The 21,170-nt window shown below is 47.0% G+C and overlaps 1 protein-coding gene across 1 annotated transcript; it reads right to left on the bottom strand.

Moving 5' to 3' along the window:
• Window positions 1-2,735: 2,735 nt before the first annotated feature.
• Window positions 2,736-14,477, bottom strand: CHGA (chromogranin A). Its single transcript, XM_061463883.1, has 8 exons — window positions 14,252-14,477; window positions 13,810-13,856; window positions 9,748-9,841; window positions 9,298-9,366; window positions 7,027-7,125; window positions 4,956-5,453; window positions 4,036-4,487; window positions 2,736-2,835 (listed from the first exon to the last, which is right to left on the bottom strand). The coding sequence occupies exons 1-8, from the start codon at window positions 14,460-14,462 to the stop codon at window positions 2,752-2,754; spliced, it is 1,554 nt and encodes a 517-aa protein (XP_061319867.1). The 5' UTR covers window positions 14,463-14,477; the 3' UTR covers window positions 2,736-2,751.
• Window positions 14,478-21,170: the final 6,693 nt, after the last annotated feature.

Below are 21,170 nucleotides of genomic sequence, written 5' to 3'. Positions count from 1 at the left end.
TCCCTTGCCAACACATAATGAAAATAAATGCCTTATAACAACTTCTACTTTGCTTTCTCTTTATGAGTGGATAGGGTAGTGAGGTGAGGAGCTCACTGGGGGATGTTCATTTTCATGAGAATTTGGTTTTCACATCTTTCCCCGGTGCAGTTGTTTGCAGTTACTTTGGACCTCCTTGTACCAGCAAGATAAGATTTGCTTTCTAACACTAGTGGGAAGTGTTTGTCTTACTATGTAACACAGCTAAACACCACTGGGATTTAGGCTACTGCTATACTTAAGCATTTATTTCCAGTGTAGGCTTCTGAGTTGATACTTCCTTTATCATCCTGGATAGGGAATTCTTGATTAATCAGTTAATTCTTAATTAAAAAACATAGCAGGGGTTTTAATCAGGACTCTATGTGGGCTGCAGCAGGAAAGAGATATCTTACCCAGCGGCATTAAATTTTGCTAAGCAACAAGCATTCAGCAAGGACACTCATGTAAACACCACCTGGGGATTAGTGCTTGGTGTCAGCCCCAAGGCTAAGCCCTGCAGTAGTGAGCTGGGAGACACCATCAAGCGGAGATACAGCCCACTGGAGTCTAGCACTTCCCAGCTGGTGGGGAATCCTCCCAGGCCCTGTGCTCAGGCCTTGAACCTCCATCTTTCCCTTTGAAGAAAGTCCTTGGGTACCAAATGTTTGTGATTGCTTGAATATTCAGTTAAAAAACTGTTTATAATAGCTCCATCAAGTAACATTATTTTTGCTCTTGATTTTGCAGCAAGTTCTGTCTGCTGCAACTATCCTTTGTGGAAAAAACTGTCATAACTCCTTTGGAGGTGGCTGTGTTGTTTGGTTTCTTGGGTTTGGGATTGGTGTTTTGCTTTGGTTTTTTTTCAGTTTGGCAGGGTTAGGGCTGAGGGGCTGAGGGTTTCTGGGAATTTATTTTGACATGTAGACCTGAGTTTGCAAGGGTTTGTATGGGTGATGCTATTGGCAGAGGCTCTACCACAAAAAAAAAGAGGATAAACTAAACACAGTATTCAAATTAAAATTTAAATTAAAATCACTATGTAAAATGTGACTTTTACAGCTGTATTAACTCCCTAATAATTGACATTTTAGTGTCATTTCTGTGGAACAGTGTTGGTTTCATTCTGTTCCTACATGCATTTTTCTGAGGTGAGAGTGCGATCTCAGGAGGGGGTTGGGAGACTTGCACCTCAACGCCAGTGCACTCCTCGCAGCCAGGCTCTCACCCTTTGCCTTATCCTGGCTTGTCCCACTCCAGCTTTTTGAGCCTTGCTGCCTCCTCTTGCTGCATGGCTGGCCAGGGATGGGGCAAGAGGCACTGCCCATGTAGCTGCTCCTTCAGCCCTCCTTGGGGACAAGGAGGACAGCTCTGGACACCCAGTGCCTCCTGCGCTGTGGGGACCCCACATGCCCACCTCCAGAGCAATTAACTCTGCAGGCCAACAGCGCTAATGTTTTTGGCAAACTAAAGGAACATGCCAAGATCAAAGCCTGTCAGCCATTCCTGGAGCATCTCAGCTGTTCTGTGGGTTGCGGATGATGAGATAGAACTGAGCTTCATACTGGGGGTGGGTGGGTGGGATGCAGCCCTGGCAGAGAATGCCTTTTCTTCTTCTGCTGATACACATAATGTCTTATGATCAGAGACTTCTGGGGCAAGCTTCTCCAGCGCCGGCAGCACCCATCCTGCAGCTGGTGTGTGGCCTGCAGCCCTAAGGATGGGGAAGGTTCACTGCCCACCAGCAAGGTGTCAGGTCACCACGGCTCCTGTGAGGAGTGGCATCCCCTCAGGACTGGCCTTCATGCCTGGGGAACACAGACCAGCAGTTTTCCTTATGAGTAGCCTATTTGTTACTTGTGGGTTTTTTTTAACCCACTCATGCATTGTCCAGATAGTTTGACTTGGTCAAGCATTGCCCAGTGTTTAAACTGCTCAAATGCGTTCTCTCTCGTCAACCCCATGTTCTTCAGTGGACTATGGCCATGATCCATGTCTCACTGAAGTGCCTGGGACACCCAGCACCATGTCTGGGCTGTATGGCGCTGCCAGACCTTGGGCAGGCAGGGAGAGCCCTTCAGTGCCCACGACCTCAGGGAGGTGTCCTCAATGCTGGGCCTCAGGGGGCAGTGGTGGTGGAGGCTGGGGAAGGAGGGAAATGCCATTACAATGTGTCCATGCTGCGGGAAAGGCGCCATTCCCCCTCTTCTCCCCCAGGACCATACAAGCCCTGCAGCATGCTGACGACTGAGACTAAAGCTGCCAGAACAAGGGAAGGAACCCACAGCAGTTTTATTTTTCCTTAGATAAATTTTTTATATAGAATATATTACAGTCAGATTTCTCAGCTTTTAATCAAAAGATAACAAGTTATTGCAAGTTTTTTTACCCAGTGAAACTACCAGTGGAAGGAAAACTCTCTAGAAAGCTGTCTTGTCTTATAAAACAGAGGGAAAAACCCCACTCTGACAGAAAATACGTATGTAGGTTGCTCTTCGCACCCACCAGCGCCTGGCTGGGCTGGTGAGCATGAGTGGACAGGGGAGCATGAGGTGAAGAAGCAGCGATGGGCACAACACCATGGTGAGGGAGGCAGGCCTGGGCACTAGCGAGGTCGGTTTCCTGGGCACGATGCTTCTGCTCCGCTTGCTTGCTCTTGCATCAGGAAGTGGAGATGCGGTGGGTGGGAGGGCAGTACCAGCGGCCTCTGCCTGCGCGGGCAGGGCCGGGCCCTCAGCCTCGCCGCAGCTCGTGCAGCTTGTGGGCAACACGCTCCAGCTCAGCCTCAATGGCGGCCAGGCTCTCCAGCTCCTGGTCCTGCAAGGAAAGCCCCGCACACACATCAGCATCCACAGGTGGGCAGCCCTCTCCCCCAGAACTATGGAAAGCTTTGTGCAGGGCTACCTGCCAGTGCTGGTATGAGCACAGCAATGTCTTGCCCCATCTCCCCATCCGCTCCTCTGGACAGGTACTTGTGTGCAACACTGATTAGTCCTGTCCTGGTGTTAAATGGCTGCAACTGGTGATGGAGACAAGATGTAGTTATTGTCCCTCTCAAGCCCCTCTGCTGAGCAGGGCAGCCCCCAACAGGTTTCCTTCTCCAGAGTCTGAGGCTGAAGGGAGATGGCTGGCTGGGAGCCAGGGCTGAGGCAGCTCCTACCAAACAGCACCGAGTGTCTGCGCTGAGGCTGTCATGTCAAATTGAGACCTGTGGCAAGTGCAGCATGTACCCTGCTCGTGGAGGGGATGGTAGTGTCCCCTCTCCCCATACTGCACTGAGTGTCCACATGGAAAATGCTTTTCTATTTGAGAAAATAGTGACTGTGGAAGCCATTGGTTAAAAGGTTCAAGCTGCCCATCGCTTGGTGCCTTTTCTGCAGTGGCTCTTGTGTCTTTATGCCATCACCTGGAGCTATTTTATTTGGCACAGGTACTCAGATTCTAACTGCATGGATTTGCCTGAACTCTGGTCATGCACAACTGGCCCTGTCTCACTGCCAGCCCCAGCCCTGCCTGTCCCTCACCCCTGTCATCAACTGCGGCTTGCAGTAGGCTCTGCAGGAGCTGAGGTGACGGCCCCAGCTATCTCACCACAGATGCACCCCTGGTTTACCTCTGTAGGAGGTCTGACACTACTAACTCCATTCCCGGGCCAGGGAAAGTATTCCCTTTGACTTGGTGGAGCTCTGGGACACAAAACCCACCCCAAGCTCCAGATATAGCTCTGGCGGCCATGCTCAGCACAGGCTAGTGCAAAAGTCACATTTTTAAGACTTTCTTGGGCAGGGCATGGTTTTCCATTAGTCACTAAAGCAACAATAAAAACCAAAAGCACAGTGTGGCGCAAATCTCAACAATCCCTAGGGCTGAATGGCTAAAAGGCAACCAATCCTCTCCTTAATGTTACAGAGAACCAATGCCAGCTGCATAACACCAGGGTACCATCCACACCTCTAAGCATAATTTGGATTCCCCAGTAATAACCGGCAGGAATTTATTGAGGCTACGTACACCAACCTCTGTTCTCCTGTTAGCGCTGCCTTCTTCATCCTTCTTCTCTTCGGGCATGGGAACAAGTGGGAAGCCTCCTTCACTGCTATCCTCTTTAGAGTGGTGCTTCCATGACCTTCTCACATGTTCCTCTGGACTATTGAAGTCATACTTGTGGGATCTAAATGCCATTTTCATGGACCTGTCTGGGTCTTCCCCACTATCATTTTCCTCCATGCGCTTCTTTGATGTCAGCTGCTTGGCCAGCTCATCCATTTTGTTCCACCTCTTGGAGTCTTCCCACTCCTCTTCCATCTCCTCACTTTTGGTGTCCCTGGGCTGGAAGGTATCCTCCTCACCCTGCATCCCCTCATCCTCCAGGTGATGCCTTCCTCCTCTCAGTACCCGGGGCTGCTCTTCCTCTTCCTCCTCCTCCTCAGAGCTCCGCTCATCTTTGCCAAATCCCAGAGCATCGTTATCTGAAAGAGCATTAAGCACATCACAGATCACAAGTGTTAACCTGGTTACCTCCACCTTTGAACCAAGCCTGTAGGGGCGATGCAAGATGGGTTTCCTGACTAAGGCCTGTTTTCCCAGCATTCCGAAAATACCCACTCTCATGTCACCGTGTCAGTAACAGGGCTGGGAGGCAGCAGACAAAAACCATGTAGGAAGTTCAAGAAAAAGGAATCAGTTGTCCTGAGATGCTGTGGAAGCTGAGCAGCAAGCAGCAAGGCAGCTGCTGGGCCTGCGTCACCTGCTGTGCATGGGCCCATGTGGTCAGGCACTTGTGTGGGGGTCTGGGTGGCTGTTGACAGGGGTATTTCTGTAAACCCAATATGCACCTGCCTGAACTTTTAGGCTTTAAAGCCTCTTATCTGTCTGTCTCAGTGCCCTCAGCTCACCCCAGGTAGCACACGACCAGTGCAGTCGTCTGGTATACATACTGTCGTCTCCCTGCATCTCCTCGTCCTCCTCAGCCAAATCAAGTGACCTCTCTGCTTCGGTAGGGTCCTCCTCTGTAGCATCATCTCCTCTGTCATCCTCCCGCTCCCCGTGCTCCCCTGCTGCCTCCCTGCTCTGTTCCTGGTCCTTCCTGGATGGCTGCTCTTCCTCATCCTCAAGCTCCAGGCTGTCCCTGGGGTCCCTGGGCTGCTCCTCTTCATCCTCCTGCTGCTGCTGCTCATCCTCACTGAAGTCTTTACTGGTGTGGTTGTCCAAAGCTTCATCTCGCTGAGCATCCTCTGTGTCCCTGATCTCGTTGCTCTCTGCTTGCTCCTGATACTCCTTCTCACCAGGGTTCGCATCCTGTGGCCTGGGCTCCCTCTCCTCCAGGCTGTTCTTCCCCTTCTCTCGTGAATCTTCATTTTGCTGGTGTTTCTGTGCTGCCAGCTCAGTCAGGGACCCTGTGGGCTGCTCCTCTTTAGGGTGCTCCCCTGCTGCATCTGCAAAGGGAGGAGCAAGAAGCAACACCTCTCCTGAGAGCTCATTTTGTAACCAGTGAAGCCTGTGCATTTCTTAAGGAGCCTCAGCCCCGCTCAGCAATCTGCTTAACCAGCCCATGGATCCTTTCTTAAGTCACTTTAACATATGCTAGCATTCAAGCAAGCTGGTGCTCTCACCGATGCCTCCTCTCCTGGAGAGAGTTGCAAGGCTGAAGTTAAACATATGCTGAAGTGCTTTGCTGCAGCACGGTCCTCATCACCATCTCTCGAGATGCCAGCAACAAACTTGCCCCTCATGAAACGAGATAGCACTTGAAATTAAATGATTTAGGAGTGCAATATGGCACTTGCACAGCTCTCCCTGCTCAGAGTGCTGCACTAATATCACATCCTTATTCTTCCTACCAGGTTGAAGAGACAGCAAGCCCTGATTGCAGGTTAGCTGGAGGAAGGGTGGCCACGCAACAGGAGCTTAATGGGGGCTGGGTATATGCTCTTGCTCATGTCAGAGTCTGGCCTTTTATCATGATTAGCCATAAAAATCACTTTGCACAAGAAAAGATGGGGGGCTAAAGAACAGTGGGAAAAGCCAGATGGGCATGGAAAGGTGCGCACATCCCCAGGCAGGGCTGAGGAGTGTTCTGGGGTGAGGGCATGAAGAGAGCCAGTCATACAGGGCTGCTGACCACCACTGACACTGCACTGGTGTCACCAGGATCCCTTGTGGGCCTGGCTGGCCCAACATGCCATGCTTCATCCTCATGCAGTCTCCACACTGCTGGAGCAAGAGGTTCAGGTCTGCCCTTTCAGGAGGGAGACCCAGTGCCACCCATGCTCCCCAATGACTTTTAGCTCTGCTGAATGCAGCAGCAGCCCCCAAGGTTATCACTCCTCATAGTTTCGGGCTGATGTCGCAGCATTGTTGTGCTGCCGTGGCTCAGCCACACAGCCCAGAGTCCACTCGAGACCCTCTGTGGGGGTGCTACTGCTGGACAAGGAGTCATCTCACACACATGGGCATCATCTCTTCCTGATGTGGAAAAGGGAAGAGGCCAAACCCTCCTTTCTGCTACACTGCCATCTCTAACCCAGCCATAGAATCATAGTGACAAGTGGAAATCCCAGCTGGATGTGGTCTTTCTAAGATGCAGGTGTTTTGTGAGGGAGTGCTCGTCTTCAGTTCAATTTCCCTTTCAGAGACCCATAACCTAATATCTTGGATGCCTGGAAACAGGGGCAGCAAGAGCAGACCCTGATTACTCTTGCCTATATCATGAGCCTTTCAGTATGGGATTTCCATGGCTGTGACTCATTTTAAGCATTAGGAGTGACTGCTGGTGGGAACGATCAGTATCAGTTTGGTAACTTGACCATTACCAGTTATTATAGTTCAGAAATTACATGTTGTTTCAGCTGGCAAGTAAGAACAAAGCAAACACTGGGTTGCTTGTGTGTGTCAGTGGCAGCATCAAAGAAGATACCTAAATGAGAAGCAGATGGACATATCAAGGCTGTTAGAACACCCTTGTTTACAGCCTGACCTGGATTTCCTGGGGGGTAGGCTGACACTGACCTCTCTGCTTGTTCTTGTTGTTCTGACTTTCAAGGACTTCAGAAAGTTCATCTTCAAAGCCACTGTTTTTCTTCTGCTGCTGAGTTCTCTCATTGGCACCTGTGTCAAGTAACAAAAGTAGGGAAGTAACAAAAAGTAGGGAAAGGCAACAGCTCCTCCTGTGTTTCAGAAAGTAGAGGCAGGAAAATAGTTCTGTGCCCTTTACAATTATATGTATATTTCCTGTAATAGACAGATTTGCCAAAGGGGAGGTGTGAGAAGTGAGACTGGAAGATACATGAATTAACTGCAGTAACAAAGCCACCATCAAAAACATCATGGAAAGAAAAAGGTCTCTAAACAAACAGAGAAGCAAGGTTGCTAGAAAACTAATATTGATGGAGGGCTAGGGAATAAGAGATGCTGAACTGCAGCAGAAGCCAAAAAAAAGACTTAACCACTGGAGTATTGAAGGGTAAATATTGCCTCCTGACAAAAGCTGCCCACATACTTCTGTTGAGGTGAGCACCGAAAGCCTCTGTGCCCTGCAGCCTGGTTGTGGAGGCCTCTCTCCCCAGGACACTGGGAGGAAGAAGCAGCATTCATTCCACTCTGGGGACAGCCTGGACCTCCAAGGCCCCAAACCTTAGCTGCTGGGATTATGGAGCCAGCTCAATGAAAGCAACACCCTCGAGAAAGGCGTCTGAAGGCAGCAGGAGCTAGAGGTCAGAGTGCAGCTGCCTGGCAACCAGCAAGCACTCCCCAGGAAGCCCTATCCCAATGGGATGCGCAAGCCAAGAAAGCCCTGTCTAACCCAGCTCATGTCCTGCTTCTACACCTTAATGCAAAGGCAAGAGCCAACACTGCCAGCCCAGTCCTCTCTAGCCCTATACTGGCCAGAGCTGGCTGGTGTGGGCTCTCCAGCCTGAGCAGGACCAGATGCAGCCAGGACAGAAGAGATCAAATAAACATGTTTGCTTTTCCCTTGGGCTACATGACTCTCCCACCCCCAGTCACTGTGATCTGTAGAATAGAGCTTACATCACACTGGGACAAAATAAAGTGAAGGGCTCAAGCCAAGGTAAGAGTGGAGCAAGTTGCACCTCTGTAAAACATGTCCCTTCATGTGGGCTCCATGCTATACAGCACAGCATGACTGATAGCTGAGCACTCCCGCACACAACCCTGGTGTGCCTGGGCAGCAGCATCCCAGTACATGGAAGAGCCTCAGGTTTCTTTATTCTGGATGATCAGATCACCCATGAAGCCTGTCTGAGGTTGCTGCGTGGCTGGCACTTCCACCAGTGGCATTTGGGTAGTGACCAAACTATGGCTTTGGGAGCTGCATGAGGCTCTCTCCCAGTCTTGATTTCTTGAATTTTTCCCCTCCCTTCCCCCTGTTGCCTCTGGCTTCCCTGCTCTGAAAGCAGTCTGGTGGCAACGTCTTCAGCCATCCCTGGCAGCCATGCCACACAGGAGCAGGGCACAGGGATGCCCTGGCAAAGAAGGGCTGCCAGCTGGCTTACCCCAGAGCAGAGGAGGAGGGAAGGCCAGGAGCTCCTCTCCCTCCAGCCTGAGGAGAGCCCTGTGTGGCCTCAACCACATCACCTGGGTGGAGGAACCTGCACTCGTTTTGAACTAGCCTTGCCTGGGACCTGCCCATCAGCTCTGGGGACTTTGGCACCTGAGAATAGGCATTTTCCCCTTGCACACCCTTTTGCACAGCTCTGTGCTGCTGCTGCTCCCACACTGACCTGCTGTGAGCAGCCTGCATTTCTCCAAAGAAACGTGCATTCAAGCTAAGGAGGCCAGCAGAAAAAACCCCACTAGCTCAAGGATGTTCTCACTGGGGTCTTTCAGGTGCAAGTCCCACTCAGTGTTCAGTGAGGCTTCCCTTCTGCCACACCTTGGTTTAGTGCTAGACTCTAGCTGCACAGACAGTGAAGGTTTTCTTGCCTTTCATTCTTGTTCAGGAGCTGGTGGTTATTTGTTGAATTAGATTGCAGTATTTCCCTTTAGGGTTCTCTCACTCCAAAATTCCTGTACTGTGCATCACCACCAATTTACACTGACTGTCGTTTAAATCATCAAAAGCATATTGGAGTTACAATAAGCAAAATTCTTGCTTCCACTCACCCAGTCTCTACTGGAAGTCCTGGACCTGTATCTACTAAGACATATTACTATCATGTCAAATTAATCTTGAATATGAAAAAACCTAAACAACAAAACTGCACAAGGGATTACAATAGATGAAGCCCCTCTTCTCAAATAACTATAGTGACACTGTACCTTGAGCAGCAATTTCCTGAAGTTCCTTCAATAAATTTTGGTGGCGAAGTATAGAAATGATTCGTTCATCTGCAATAGGGAGACTTGGTACAGAAGGTGGTCAAAGGCAACCTCCCACCACCCCCAAGAAATGAAAAAGAACCCAAAATACCAATTCCCTCTTTGTTTGCTGTTTTCTCTCCCATAGTATAATTTGCTGCCACATCTCTTAACCATGTGGTTAAGATGACAGGAAGGTCCCATGAAAACCAGGCAGCTTCATGTCAGCCAGCACCCCCCAGCCACAATGCCAGCGTGGTGCATGGCCTGGGCTGAGCAGTAGCTCTGTCACCACTTCTGGAGCCTGGTGCAGCCCAGTGGCATGACCATGAGGAAGGTGAGTATGGGGGACCCCTGGTCAGGTGCCAGATTGGCTCTCACTGATACCCAGCATTAAATCTGAGCCTGTACCTCCTCTGAGTGTTTCTAGGCATTCCTCGCTGATTGGCAGGGGGTTTGGCTTTGACAAAGTATCAGAGATGACTTCTACAATACACTTCATCACCTAGAAAGAGATGAAAATACAAATTAAAGAACTGCTCTTTTGTATTTTTTTTTCCCTAAATCTATTTCTTAACAGCCTAAAATGAGGCAGATGATGGTACAGGCTTTGCTTTTCTGGTTGAGTCAGAACTGAATGTTCAGTTCCTCTTCTACCTAACCCAGGAACAGAAGGTACCTCCTGAAACTGAGAAGTGAGCAAATGACACATGGCAATGTGCAGAGCTTCTTCAACATGACACACACTTCAGCTGGAGATCTCATGGCTCCAGCCCATCCCAGAGGCTGAGCACATCAGGAAATTAAAGGAGATCTGGATATATACATAGAAAGCTCAAAATGATCCTGTTCCAAGTCAGTATATCTCATAAAAGGTCTCAGTGGGAGGTTGTAGAGAGCAACAAGTGGTCATAGCTTTACAGCAGGTGACCTTGAAATCTTGCAAGCTATACAAGCTCTGAGAAGGGCACCATAATTAGACTGCAGCCAGGCACAGAGGGCAAAGTGAAACAAAAGGTACTTTCAAACAGGGATGAGAAATACTTCTCTCAAGCCCTAGAGAAGGACAAGACACTCTGGAGAAGTGTTTGACCTTGTGCTTGAGTGTTCAAGACATCTGTTATAGACTGGAAGAGCTGTACATGGAGCTGGGTTACCTGAAAATAAGGAAGTTCCTGCTCTTCCCTTTGAAGCATTTGCAACTGTCTGAGGCAGCTTCCCAGACAGAATGAGCTCTGGGTCTGCCCTTTCCAGCAGCCCAGGTGTAAAATGAGAAGCATTATTTATCTAGTTTGTTACCTATACTGGGATTGCAGGCCTAGCTCTTCATCCATGCAACTACAGCACTGCCGATCCCACAGGGATCGCCCAATGCTGTATGTGTGGTGGGAGAATAAAGCCACAAGCACAAAGGCAAGATGGCACCTCTGGCAGGGGTGAAGGCATCCTTGCCACACACTGAGACACACACCAGGAGCCCTGCTGTGTGTTTATGGTAGACCCAAATGGTCACACAGGAGGGAAAGCGGAATTCACTACAGTCCAGTACCAGTTAGCAGCACAGGAATCAGGCTGCTTAGTTTAAAAGGGATGATTATTTCTAAAGCAGCCTGGAAAGTATGCAGATCTCACAAGTGCCTGTGGAAAAAGAAAGGATAAGTTGAAAAAAAAGAATATAAGTAAGCCTTGGGGGCAAAAACCCCATTCACTGAAGCTCTTTCTCCTGTTGGTTTCTGCAGGCAGCCCTAAGAGCCTTCATCTCCCTCACAATGTGCCATTCTCAGGAGAGCAGTGCAGTGTGGCAGCACTGAAATTAAACACCACTCAGCAAATCCCAGTCATCTACAATGTTTCTCATTGAAGCAATTGGCTATATTCATTGACCAGCTGGAATGGGAAAATTTTCACCCAGTGAAAGGAGAGAATTCTACTTTTGCAGGTAATGCTGAGCTCTTTTAACTTGAGAGTTTGAAGGTATTGCCTGCTTGAATAAAAATGTTGCAGCAAAGATCTAAAAGGAAAGCAGGGAAATTTCCCTGGTATCATTCTGCTTTACCACAAGCAATCCATTAAGATTGATTTTAGATGACTTTGAGTCACTTCACTCTACTATTAAATAGAAGAAACCCCAGATTCTGATACTTCGCTTCCCACATTTCCCAGCCTATGAAGCCAGTTATTGCTGGATGCAGCTTAGAAACTTTCTCAGCATGAGAAATAAGAGTCTGGTCCAATGAAATGTTCTATACAAGCTTTTTGAAGACTGCTGAGCCGATTTAAGGTCTTTGTCTGAACACAAAGAAACACATCAGTCACCAGAGAAATATGGCCAACTCTGAGGGCGAATTTTGCAGCATAATGAAAGGAAGAGTGCAGTCATTACACAATACTCCTGGACGTTTTATAAGAACAGAGTGAGGCTTCACAAGGTCATGAAATACCAGCCTGCATCAGCACATGGAGGAGATCCTTTCCAAATGAATGTAATTAATCCAGTGCAGGAACTCAGACTGGAATTTTGCCATAGCTATCCTCTAACCATGAGCATGTAACTAGATCCTTAAGAGCTGTCATGCTGTCCCTACACAGAAATCTCCAAAGGATCGTGTCCTTACAAAGATAGACTTCGATACATTTGAGCTCAGCTATGCTCAGGACCTTCTGAAATGTATGCTTGAAATTGGGAAATAGTGTCCTTTGAGCAAAAGAGTGGGCAAACACCAGAGATATTGTAAATGTTTTGGTCATGTTCAGCTCTCCATGGAAAGCCCTTTGTGTAAGGTAAGTAGGATGAGCTGCCCAGGAAAGGCCTGCATATGCTGACTAGCCACTACACTAGCCACTGCATTTGTGGGTGCACTGACCCACCCACAAATGCTGGTGGCACAGAGCATGTGGCACATAAGCTGGTGGTACAGGTGTGTAGGAAAAACTGCAGTGCTCACTTCTGTACCCATGTGATGATATCCCTGCCCTGATTTGTCACAGGAGACCAGGGCTTCCTTCACTGAAATGCTGTGTCTCAGGGAATAGTGAAGGCAGAAAAGCCCAATGGCTCCTTGTAGTTGCAGCAAATTCAAAAGAAAGGTGTGGTCTGATTTTGCTCTCAGCTAGAGACTGTGTCAGTGTAGTACCCAGGGAGAGGACAAGCTCAGGAAAGAATCCGTCCTTGGTGGAAGCATTTCCATGGAGCTGCACCAGTTTCCACAAAATGCCATGTTTTACATCCTGGAAATAGATTTCACAGGGAAAATTGTGAAATTCATGGATTGTCCCACCAGATGGCCGAAGAGCCACTTTGGCATGGCCAGTTGAAGGGGCAAGTGCCTGCCCCGAGTCCCCTTTCTCAGTCAGTAGCACACAGCCTGAAGCAGGAACCCAGTGGCTCACAGGTCGTGGCTCAGCCGCAGCTATGGCTAAGCAGGCTAAAACTCTTAACAAAGCTCTCCAGCCCCAGGCACATCTGACAGGAGATAGAGGGGCACTGCTCATGGCACTTGCCCTGAAGGTAATGAGCAGAGACACTGTACAATGGCGGCTGTGCCTGAGACTGACATGATTGTTCCCTCCCCTACTGCTGCTGGGGGAAAAATATGATGTGGCTAGAAGTTCTCATGAAACAAAGCAGCTGAAGGAGTAAGGCGGAAATAGCTGGCATTTCCTTTCTGGACATTAATTTATACTAAATTAGAAGTTGTAGAATTCTTAATTTGAGCAACTAAAATAGATCAGCCATCTGAAAGGCTATAGGTATAATATGGGGGAGGGAGGGGGACAGAAGAGTGAGGGTGTATTTGTCACATCTCAACACAGGCAAACACACCTATGTAAGCATCTAGGTGCCATTGGGAGCACACACACTTGTGAACTGCAGCTGTGGAAGACAGAGAGGTATGACACAGATGTATGTATGGAAGCCTATGAAAGAAGGCTGGAGAGGTCAGCCAAGTCCCACACTGCTCATGGCTGCCCAGAGAGGCTAAGCAGTAACTGAGGATGGATTAGCAATCTGAGAATAGTCAGTTGCCTATTCTTCAGGAACATGTATGTTTAAGGAACACACACAAACTCAGATGTATACATTCTCTGAAACATACACAGTTCCAGCAATGCCCATTCTTGAATCACATCTCCCCCCACTCTCCCCTGAGTCACCTCCTGTTAGGAGCTTTGAAAAGCTGAAAGTAGGAGCACTAGGGAGGGTTATACCCAACCTTCATCCCCAGCCTCTCATTTCTCAGTTTGTTGATCCTTTTGGTACATCCTGAGGGACTTTTTTCCTGCCCAGGTGCCCAGAAGTGGATGCACAAAGGGTAAATACTAATAAGAAAGGAGTGGGGATGGATCCTGCTGTGGGGATCTCATGCAAATCCCTTTCACTTCCTACAGGATCAGCAGAAACCCCAAACCAACCAGATTAAGCATTATATCCTTTATCTTAACTCATCCTTTCCATTACAGGCCCATCCTTACCTTAGTGTCGCCTTTATTCATGTCGTTTGTCACAGGAAGGGAGATGACTGTAAGGTGAGGGGAGGGAAAAAAGAGCTTGTTATTCACCCCTGGGAGACAAGCAGAGAAGTAGCATCCTGCTAAAAAATGGGAGTGGAGAAGAGATGAATCTCTCTCTGGTATAAGTAGTCCCTGGGTGCAGCAGCTGGATGTCTGCATTATACAGCCTTCCCTGGGGAGAGGGAAGGGGAAGGGGAAGGAAGGAAGAAGTTACTGTTCGCGGTCCCGGGCAGTGACCTTGCAGGGGCCGCTGTCCGCGGTGCTTAAGGGGGGGGAGGATAATCCCTGTCCACGGTGCTGAAGGGGCCGCGGCGGCAACAGAGGAGGGCGGGGGCACGGCTGTACACGGGGCTGAGGGTCCCGGGAGTACTGGAGATACGGACCCCAGCCAGGTCCCACTTACCCGGCACGGCCAGGAGCAGGACGGCGAGCAGTCCTGGGAGGCTCATGATGCCGGCGGGATAGATGGAAGGAGAAAAGGTCAGAGGGTGATAGTGTCCCTGGCGTGGGGGCTTCTGGGCGAGGTGCCGGGGGGATACCAGCGCCGTGCGTGCGTGTCTGCGCCAGTGCCCTGGCTGAAAATCCCAGATGGGGCACTGCAGCAACGGGCTCATTTATATATCTCAGCCCCTCGGAAATGGCGTCAGGAGGAAGCCACCTCCTCCTCTCTCCCCCCTCCCCTCGCAGACAGCCTTCCCGTCAGCCTCCACCACTCGCAGGGTGTTGGAGGAGGGACCAATCACCAGGATCGCCCCCGACTCCCTTGGCTGCCTGGGCAAAGGGTTCCAGCAACGAGGTGTCAGGCTCCAGGTGCTCCATCTTCTCACACTCAGCAGGTGCGGGAATGTTGTAAGGTATGTTTCCAGGATATAATTTTTTTTCCAGTACCTTACCCAACACTGCAATCTACAAGCACCTCTGCATATGTGCTCTCTCTGTATGTACCAGTAGTCAATAATAAGGGTCACCTCAGGTATCCCAGCCAGCATAGCCACCTGTAGGAGGATTAGCCCTCTAAAGCTGCCCCTGTCTTTCATTGACCACAGAAGTCTAGAACAGATGTTTAAGTTTTTAGATGCTTGTTAGATGCCTCCATGGAGGATAGAAGTGCCTGTAAGACTGGTCAAGAGGAAGAGAACTGGTCACCATGAAAGTCCCAGGATTTTTCAGTAGTAAGGTATAATTTGGGATAAATAGCAAAGTCTGGTGGATCTGTTGCTCAGCTGTTGTGTCTCTGCCAACAAATTTTAAGAGGTTGCTACACTTTGTTCAGTGGTTCAAAATGAACTGTAGCATCACCCTACACCTGCACTGCTAAGCACTCCAAGGCTGAAGTAACCAATATTACCTAGTCACTATTTTCCATTAACAAGGGAGAGAGAGAACATAACGAATTGTACCATTCTCTTAGTCACAAGCATTTCTATGCTCTTGATAAAATGGCTGTTTATTCTTTGGATGGAGCATCTGTCAGGTCAGCCATTAGAGTTCTATTTTGAAAGTGACTCCAGTGTTTCTTTAGGACAATGCTTCTTTAGGAATAACACCTCTGCTATTGTGTGCTATCCCTCAAGCAATTTCTGAGGCCACAAAAGCCAGGGACTTATACTAGAAAACCAAATTCAGAAAAATGCACCCTACCTCTGCTCACTGGAGGGTCCTGCAGACAAGGAGCTGGAGAAAACACATTCATTCTAAGGTGATGAGTTCTTTCCTCTCTGGTATAAGCAGTATGTCAGGATATACTCCCTGACATCAGGGAGTACAGACTGCACTATGGGTTTCCGCCTTCTTTTTCCATATGCACATGGAAATGTGCTCCCAAATGTGCTTCCAAATGTCCTCTAATATCTATCTGATTTAAATGCATGCGTTGAAAGGCACATTTGGGTTGTAAAAGCCCACTCATGCAAAATTAAAGCTCCTTGTCTGCTGCATTTTTTATTTAATAGCAGAGGAAAGCTGGAAATAAATTGATCCTCTGAACAGTGCTTTGTGGATGACATTGATTAATTGTTAAGTGTTTATAAGACTATGTAATGAACATCCATGACAGTCTTGTTGGATGGGGAACCTGCATCCTCCAGGAACAGTTGACATCGTTTCTTTCTGGTTGTTCTGTTGGGGCTGTGTGTGTGTGTATGTGTGTGTGTGTGTTGTTGAATTATTTATTGGGGGAGGAGGGAAGGAGGTTATATATAATGGTCTTTTGCTTCTTCAGGATACACAGGGCATTTTAGTCTCTGAATCTGAAATATTGAACATTATTAAGCTCGTTAATTCCTATGTATTCCTAAGAGAGAAATAGATTGATCTGCTTCTCAGGCTCTGTTTACCTAGTCAATATTTACTTATTCTTACATATAAATGTTGATCTTATTATGGCTACAAATTATCTCAGTTCTAAAACAGTTTCTTACATGAAGCCCTTTTCTTCCCTGGGGCCTCTTTCTGAGAAATGTAACAACATACATAGTGCCCATGACTATATTTTTTTCTCTCGGTCTCAGGCTGTGGTCTTGCATCCGTTAGGTTCATTGCAAAGGAGAAATAAAATGTTTTCCAGGGATGGCATGCATTCTCTCACTGTAGTGGCATACGATGAATAATGACTTTTTTAATATTTATTGCCCAGGAAAATTGATATGAAACAGTTAGTGCAGCCACAATTAGTACTTCTGCTACTGGATTTGTCTCCTTAGGCACAGCTATATTAGGAACTGTCAAATTAAAGCATGTCAGGGCAAGCAAAAGTGACCAAATAAAAAAGTGGAAGGTATTGCGCCATTCAGAGAAAGGTGATGCCAGAAGCAGACTTCAAGGGAAAAGCAGGTTTGTGGGTCTCTGAAGTAGTTCGTGTTTTAGTATATGGAGAACAGGAGTCAATATTTAGAGGGCGCCAAAGTGATGAAGGTGGACATTTCTGACCAGTTCCAGTCTTACAGGTAAGCTGTTTATGTCTGTAGAGAGCAATTCTGTTTTTTCTTATAGCTGCCAAATTTCTAGTGCAGAAAGTGTGGTGAGAATGTGAAGATCTGTGTACCATTGCGTGCCTGTGGTCACCAACATAACATTAGCAGATGGACAAACAGATGAATTATTGTGATGGGAAAAGGATATTTGCCTTGATAAACTGAAAAGTGATTTGAGAAGATGGTAATGTCTGGATGGATGAAAGTAGACAACCAGACTGTTGCATTATCCATGCTCTGAGCTGAGCAAACAAGAGGGCCAGCCTGAAAGCCATATTGATAACCTGAACTTATTTCTATGCATAAAGTCATTTGCTCAAGAGATCATGCAGCTTAACTGCTATTCTCAATCAACATGTAATCTTTTTTTTTTAATATCAGAATTCAGAAAATAAAACCAAAGGATCTGGGCTATGGCTCTGAGCTCCTCTGAGAGCTTTGTTCTCCGAAATCTTGGCTGAAATTCAGTTAAAAATTCACCCTTCTCCTGTGCTTGGATGCACTGGCTCTTCCTTTCAGACTGCTGGGATTTTACAGATCAGGGAACTGGGAACAGAAGGAGGAAAAGTTGCACTTTTATGAAGATATCAGATGCTTGAAGCCAAGACATAGCTATTAACCACACCAAAAAGACCACTATGAAGAAACAGGTAACAATTACCTTGTTGCATGTGAAACAAATTGATAACTGTTTGACTGGAAAAAATGAATGTAAGCTCACTGAAAAATTAGTAGTGAAGTCTATTAAAACCCTCACATCACACCTTTTCTTCTTTCCCACATGTTAGCCAATCACACACGGCTCTCAGTTCTGTCATATAAGCCTTGCTTGTCTAGACGCCTGCAAATAGGAAAAAGCTTCAAAGCTCAGATTGCTGTTGTGAATATCCATCTATGCTGTTAAAAGGTACTTCTCTCTTCTTTTTCAGGTCAGAGGCAAAATAATGTTGAATTGCTTTGATTTTTTTAGTCTAGACTGTGTCAGTACTGACCTGAAATTAATTGATTTTCCTGCTCAAAGGTTTACTTATACCCTATTAAAAAGCCAACATTGTGCCCAATCTTGTCAGGAACTACTGCTCTGCCTGTCCACTTTCCTCCTTGCCTGGCACGCACAGCTCTCACTGGGGCAGATGGAGTATGTTCTCTGTTGGGAGAAGAGAATTTTCTGTAGTGATCACAGAATACCATCTGGGCACCCTTGTGGATAGCCTGGATCTCGATATAATTTTTCAAAACATTATTCAAACACCCACCTGGAAAACATCATACGCCTCCAATGCCTTGATCAGCTTACCTGGCACTTACAGAAAACACTCACTGATCCTGTGAGCCCCACTGAATCAGTAAGAAAAGATGTGGAGATGGAGGTTCTCCCCAGCCAGAGTGATCTCAAACAGCCTCCTCAGGGAATGACTGATTGTTCCCATGGCTATGGTTTTATTTGACTTGTGACAACAAACACTGTGTCATACTAATGTACACATTTAGTAAGACAAAACCATTCATTTAGGGACTGTAGTGATAGGACAAGGGGCAACGGATTAAAACTTAAACAGAGGAAATTTAGGTTGCATATAAGGAGGAAGTTTTTACTGTAAGGCACTGGAATGGGTTGCCCAAGGAAGTTGTGAATGCTCCATCCCTGGCGGTGTTCAAGGCCAGGTTGGACAGAGCCTTGGGTGGCGTGGTTTAGTGGGAGATGTCCCTGCCCATGGCAGGGGGGTTGGAACTAGGTGATCTTAAAGCCCTTTCCAACCCTAACTCTTTTATGATTCTATGATTCTGTGATTCTGCGAGTTCTAGAATGTCTAAGACAGGTTCATAAGAATATCACTGATATTGTTTATTTACCTCCAAAGTTAGAGACAGATAAGTCCTATTTATTACCTTGCAGGCACTAACAGAGTTCGTAAGAGCTAAGAAAAAAATCAGCTACAAGAAAGACTCAGGTCTATGGACCAGAAATTTTTTTCTGGGGTCTGTAAGCTCACCTGACTATCTGCACACTGCCAGCAGCTCATAGCTAACACATGGACCCTCTATCAGCATCAGCACCAGCATCATCCCAGATTTTGTACCTTAAATGACTGCCTGGTGTAGTGTAGTTTGTAAAAAATAATCTTATCCTTTATCTTCTGCCTTTAAACCTGCCCAAAACTGGACATCAGCTCTGATGTTTACGTGCTTCACAAAGTTTAATGCTAACTAGAAGTAACTACTTTGCTTGATCCTCTGAACAGTCTCTTCTTAAACTTCATACCTTCTCAGCTTGAGGACTTCTAATGGTGTTAAATACCTGTCATGGTTTAAGGACAGTATCACAGCTCACTTAAACACTGCAAAAATACTTTTTCTGTTGTTTTTCAACTGCCTCTTATCTTAATGATAAAAGCTGGAAAAAACAAGAGTTCTTCACTCTTCTCAAGGCCAGTGAGGCTTTTGTGGATATTTAAATTTCTCCCTTACTCATCTCCTTTCCAAGAGAAACAGTCCAAATCATCTGGTTCTCACGAGGATCCTTTAAACCTGGCTACTAGCCAGTGAGTCCCACAACCTAATTACCTATAAGATACAATTACATACAGCTTAGTGCAGAGATCCAGCTGTATCCTGCTGTTAATAGGACTTTTTTAGTCTTCACTCAGTGTCTCAGAAACTTTCTAGCATTACCTGAAATATCTGTTTTTCATTTTAGCAACGACCATACACATGTCTTAGGAGTCAGTATCCTTCAAGATCTATTTATTCCCTCAAATAAGACATTGTAGAGAGGATAGAGAGGTTGTCTGGAGGTCTTAGACATGATCCAGTAATAAGTCAGTAGTAGAGAGTAATCTCAGCCTGTATTAGGCAATCTGACTCAGCCTGAATCAGGCAAGGAAAAAAACTCCAACTGGGGCTCCGCTGGTCTCAGTCAGCATCTTGGTTCCTTCCCTATACCCATTCATCCTGGCTTGGGTCAGGCTATTCTCCACACAGCCTGAGCTATGGACAGCCTTTGCAGTGCAGATGACTCTTACCTCAGATGTTCTGTTGATAAGGCAGGTTTTGAACACCAAATTGCATATTAATGCCAGTTAATGAATGTTCTCTTTACAGGCAAAGCAAACCCTTTTCTTCTTTACTAAGTAGAGAACAGGAGGAGGTAGCCTTTCAGGTATTAAATTGCCTGAGCAAAAAGTAGCCTGAGGAACAGACACAGAATCTTAAATTACTGTTACTGGGCTTTTCCTTACCCCACAGGAGCTCACTTTTCTTTCCTGACCAATGCTTTTTCTTCCCAGGAGAGCTGGGGTTGAAGCCCCTGCTCCTGGGGAGCAGCAATACCATCCCCAGAGCGAGGAACAGAAGCATGAGGCACCTTCAAATGCAGCAGAGGCTCTGCTGAGCACACTTCAGACAAAATCATCCTGAAAGCTTCCTCTACGTTGCAGGATGAGCCCAAAGAAAAGCTGGGAGATGCTGAAGCAGCTCTCTGGCTCCTGGTTTGCTCTGTGTGGAGGGAAAGGTTTGGGCTTCTATCGCTGACCTTGCAGAGATCTCCTGCCCGTTTGTAGTCAGCTGAGTTCAGACTCAGCCTCTGTTAGTAACTGCTTATGGGAATGCTTCGGGACTTCCGACTTTGCTGGGGATTAAAAAAGAAGGAAGAAAAGCCTGGCTGTGCTTCTTTCTCTGTTTTTTAACTTTGTTTGGGTTTTTTTTTTTCCTGAAACAATGTCTGCTGGTCTCAACAGCTTTTTGTTTTATGGAGGCAGATGGATAACCACAAACAGTGAAATCTTTTTACATGCTTTGTGCCATGTAAGAGGCAATTGCTGTCATGTGTAACCCCAGCAGAGCAGAAATGGAAAGGTTTCCCCCAGGCAGAGAACATAAATGGGTACGATAGTCACTTCATATTTAACGTTGCAGTGAGTACATGACTTTCTGTACTGAGGGGAACGTTGCAGCTGTTTTGCCTGACACAGATTCATGTAGTGAGAAATTGGAAGTGTACAGAGCAAATCTGTTATTTGCATTTCCAAACGAATTGTTCATTAAGAGCCTGAGCCCAAACATACTCAGGTAAATAGAAAGACTGACCCTTTTCAGTGAGTTTTGGTTTGAGTCCTAGACCTGGCTTCCTTCCCTGAGTTTGGGATGCATTTTCCAGAGACAAGGATAACATTTAAGGGTACTCAGGCAAGCAGTAAAGGTAATAGTGAGTATATCAACTACAAGGGGGAAAAACTGCTGTTCAGAGATGGTCTTAAAAATAAAAAAAAACAACCCAACAACAACATACACAGCTAACAGCAGACTCAATACTTTCTTCCCTCTGAATATCAGTTTAGACCCACCAAAGGC

Source organism: Pezoporus flaviventris, unplaced genomic scaffold, assembly GCF_033815535.1.
Source record: "Pezoporus flaviventris isolate CSIRO_AGI_PZ_B2104156 unplaced genomic scaffold, CSIRO_AGI_Pfla_v1 ptg000036l, whole genome shotgun sequence".
Lineage (NCBI taxonomy): Eukaryota > Metazoa > Chordata > Aves > Psittaciformes > Psittacidae > Pezoporus > Pezoporus flaviventris.
This window is presented reverse-complemented; position numbering and strand designations above follow the sequence as displayed.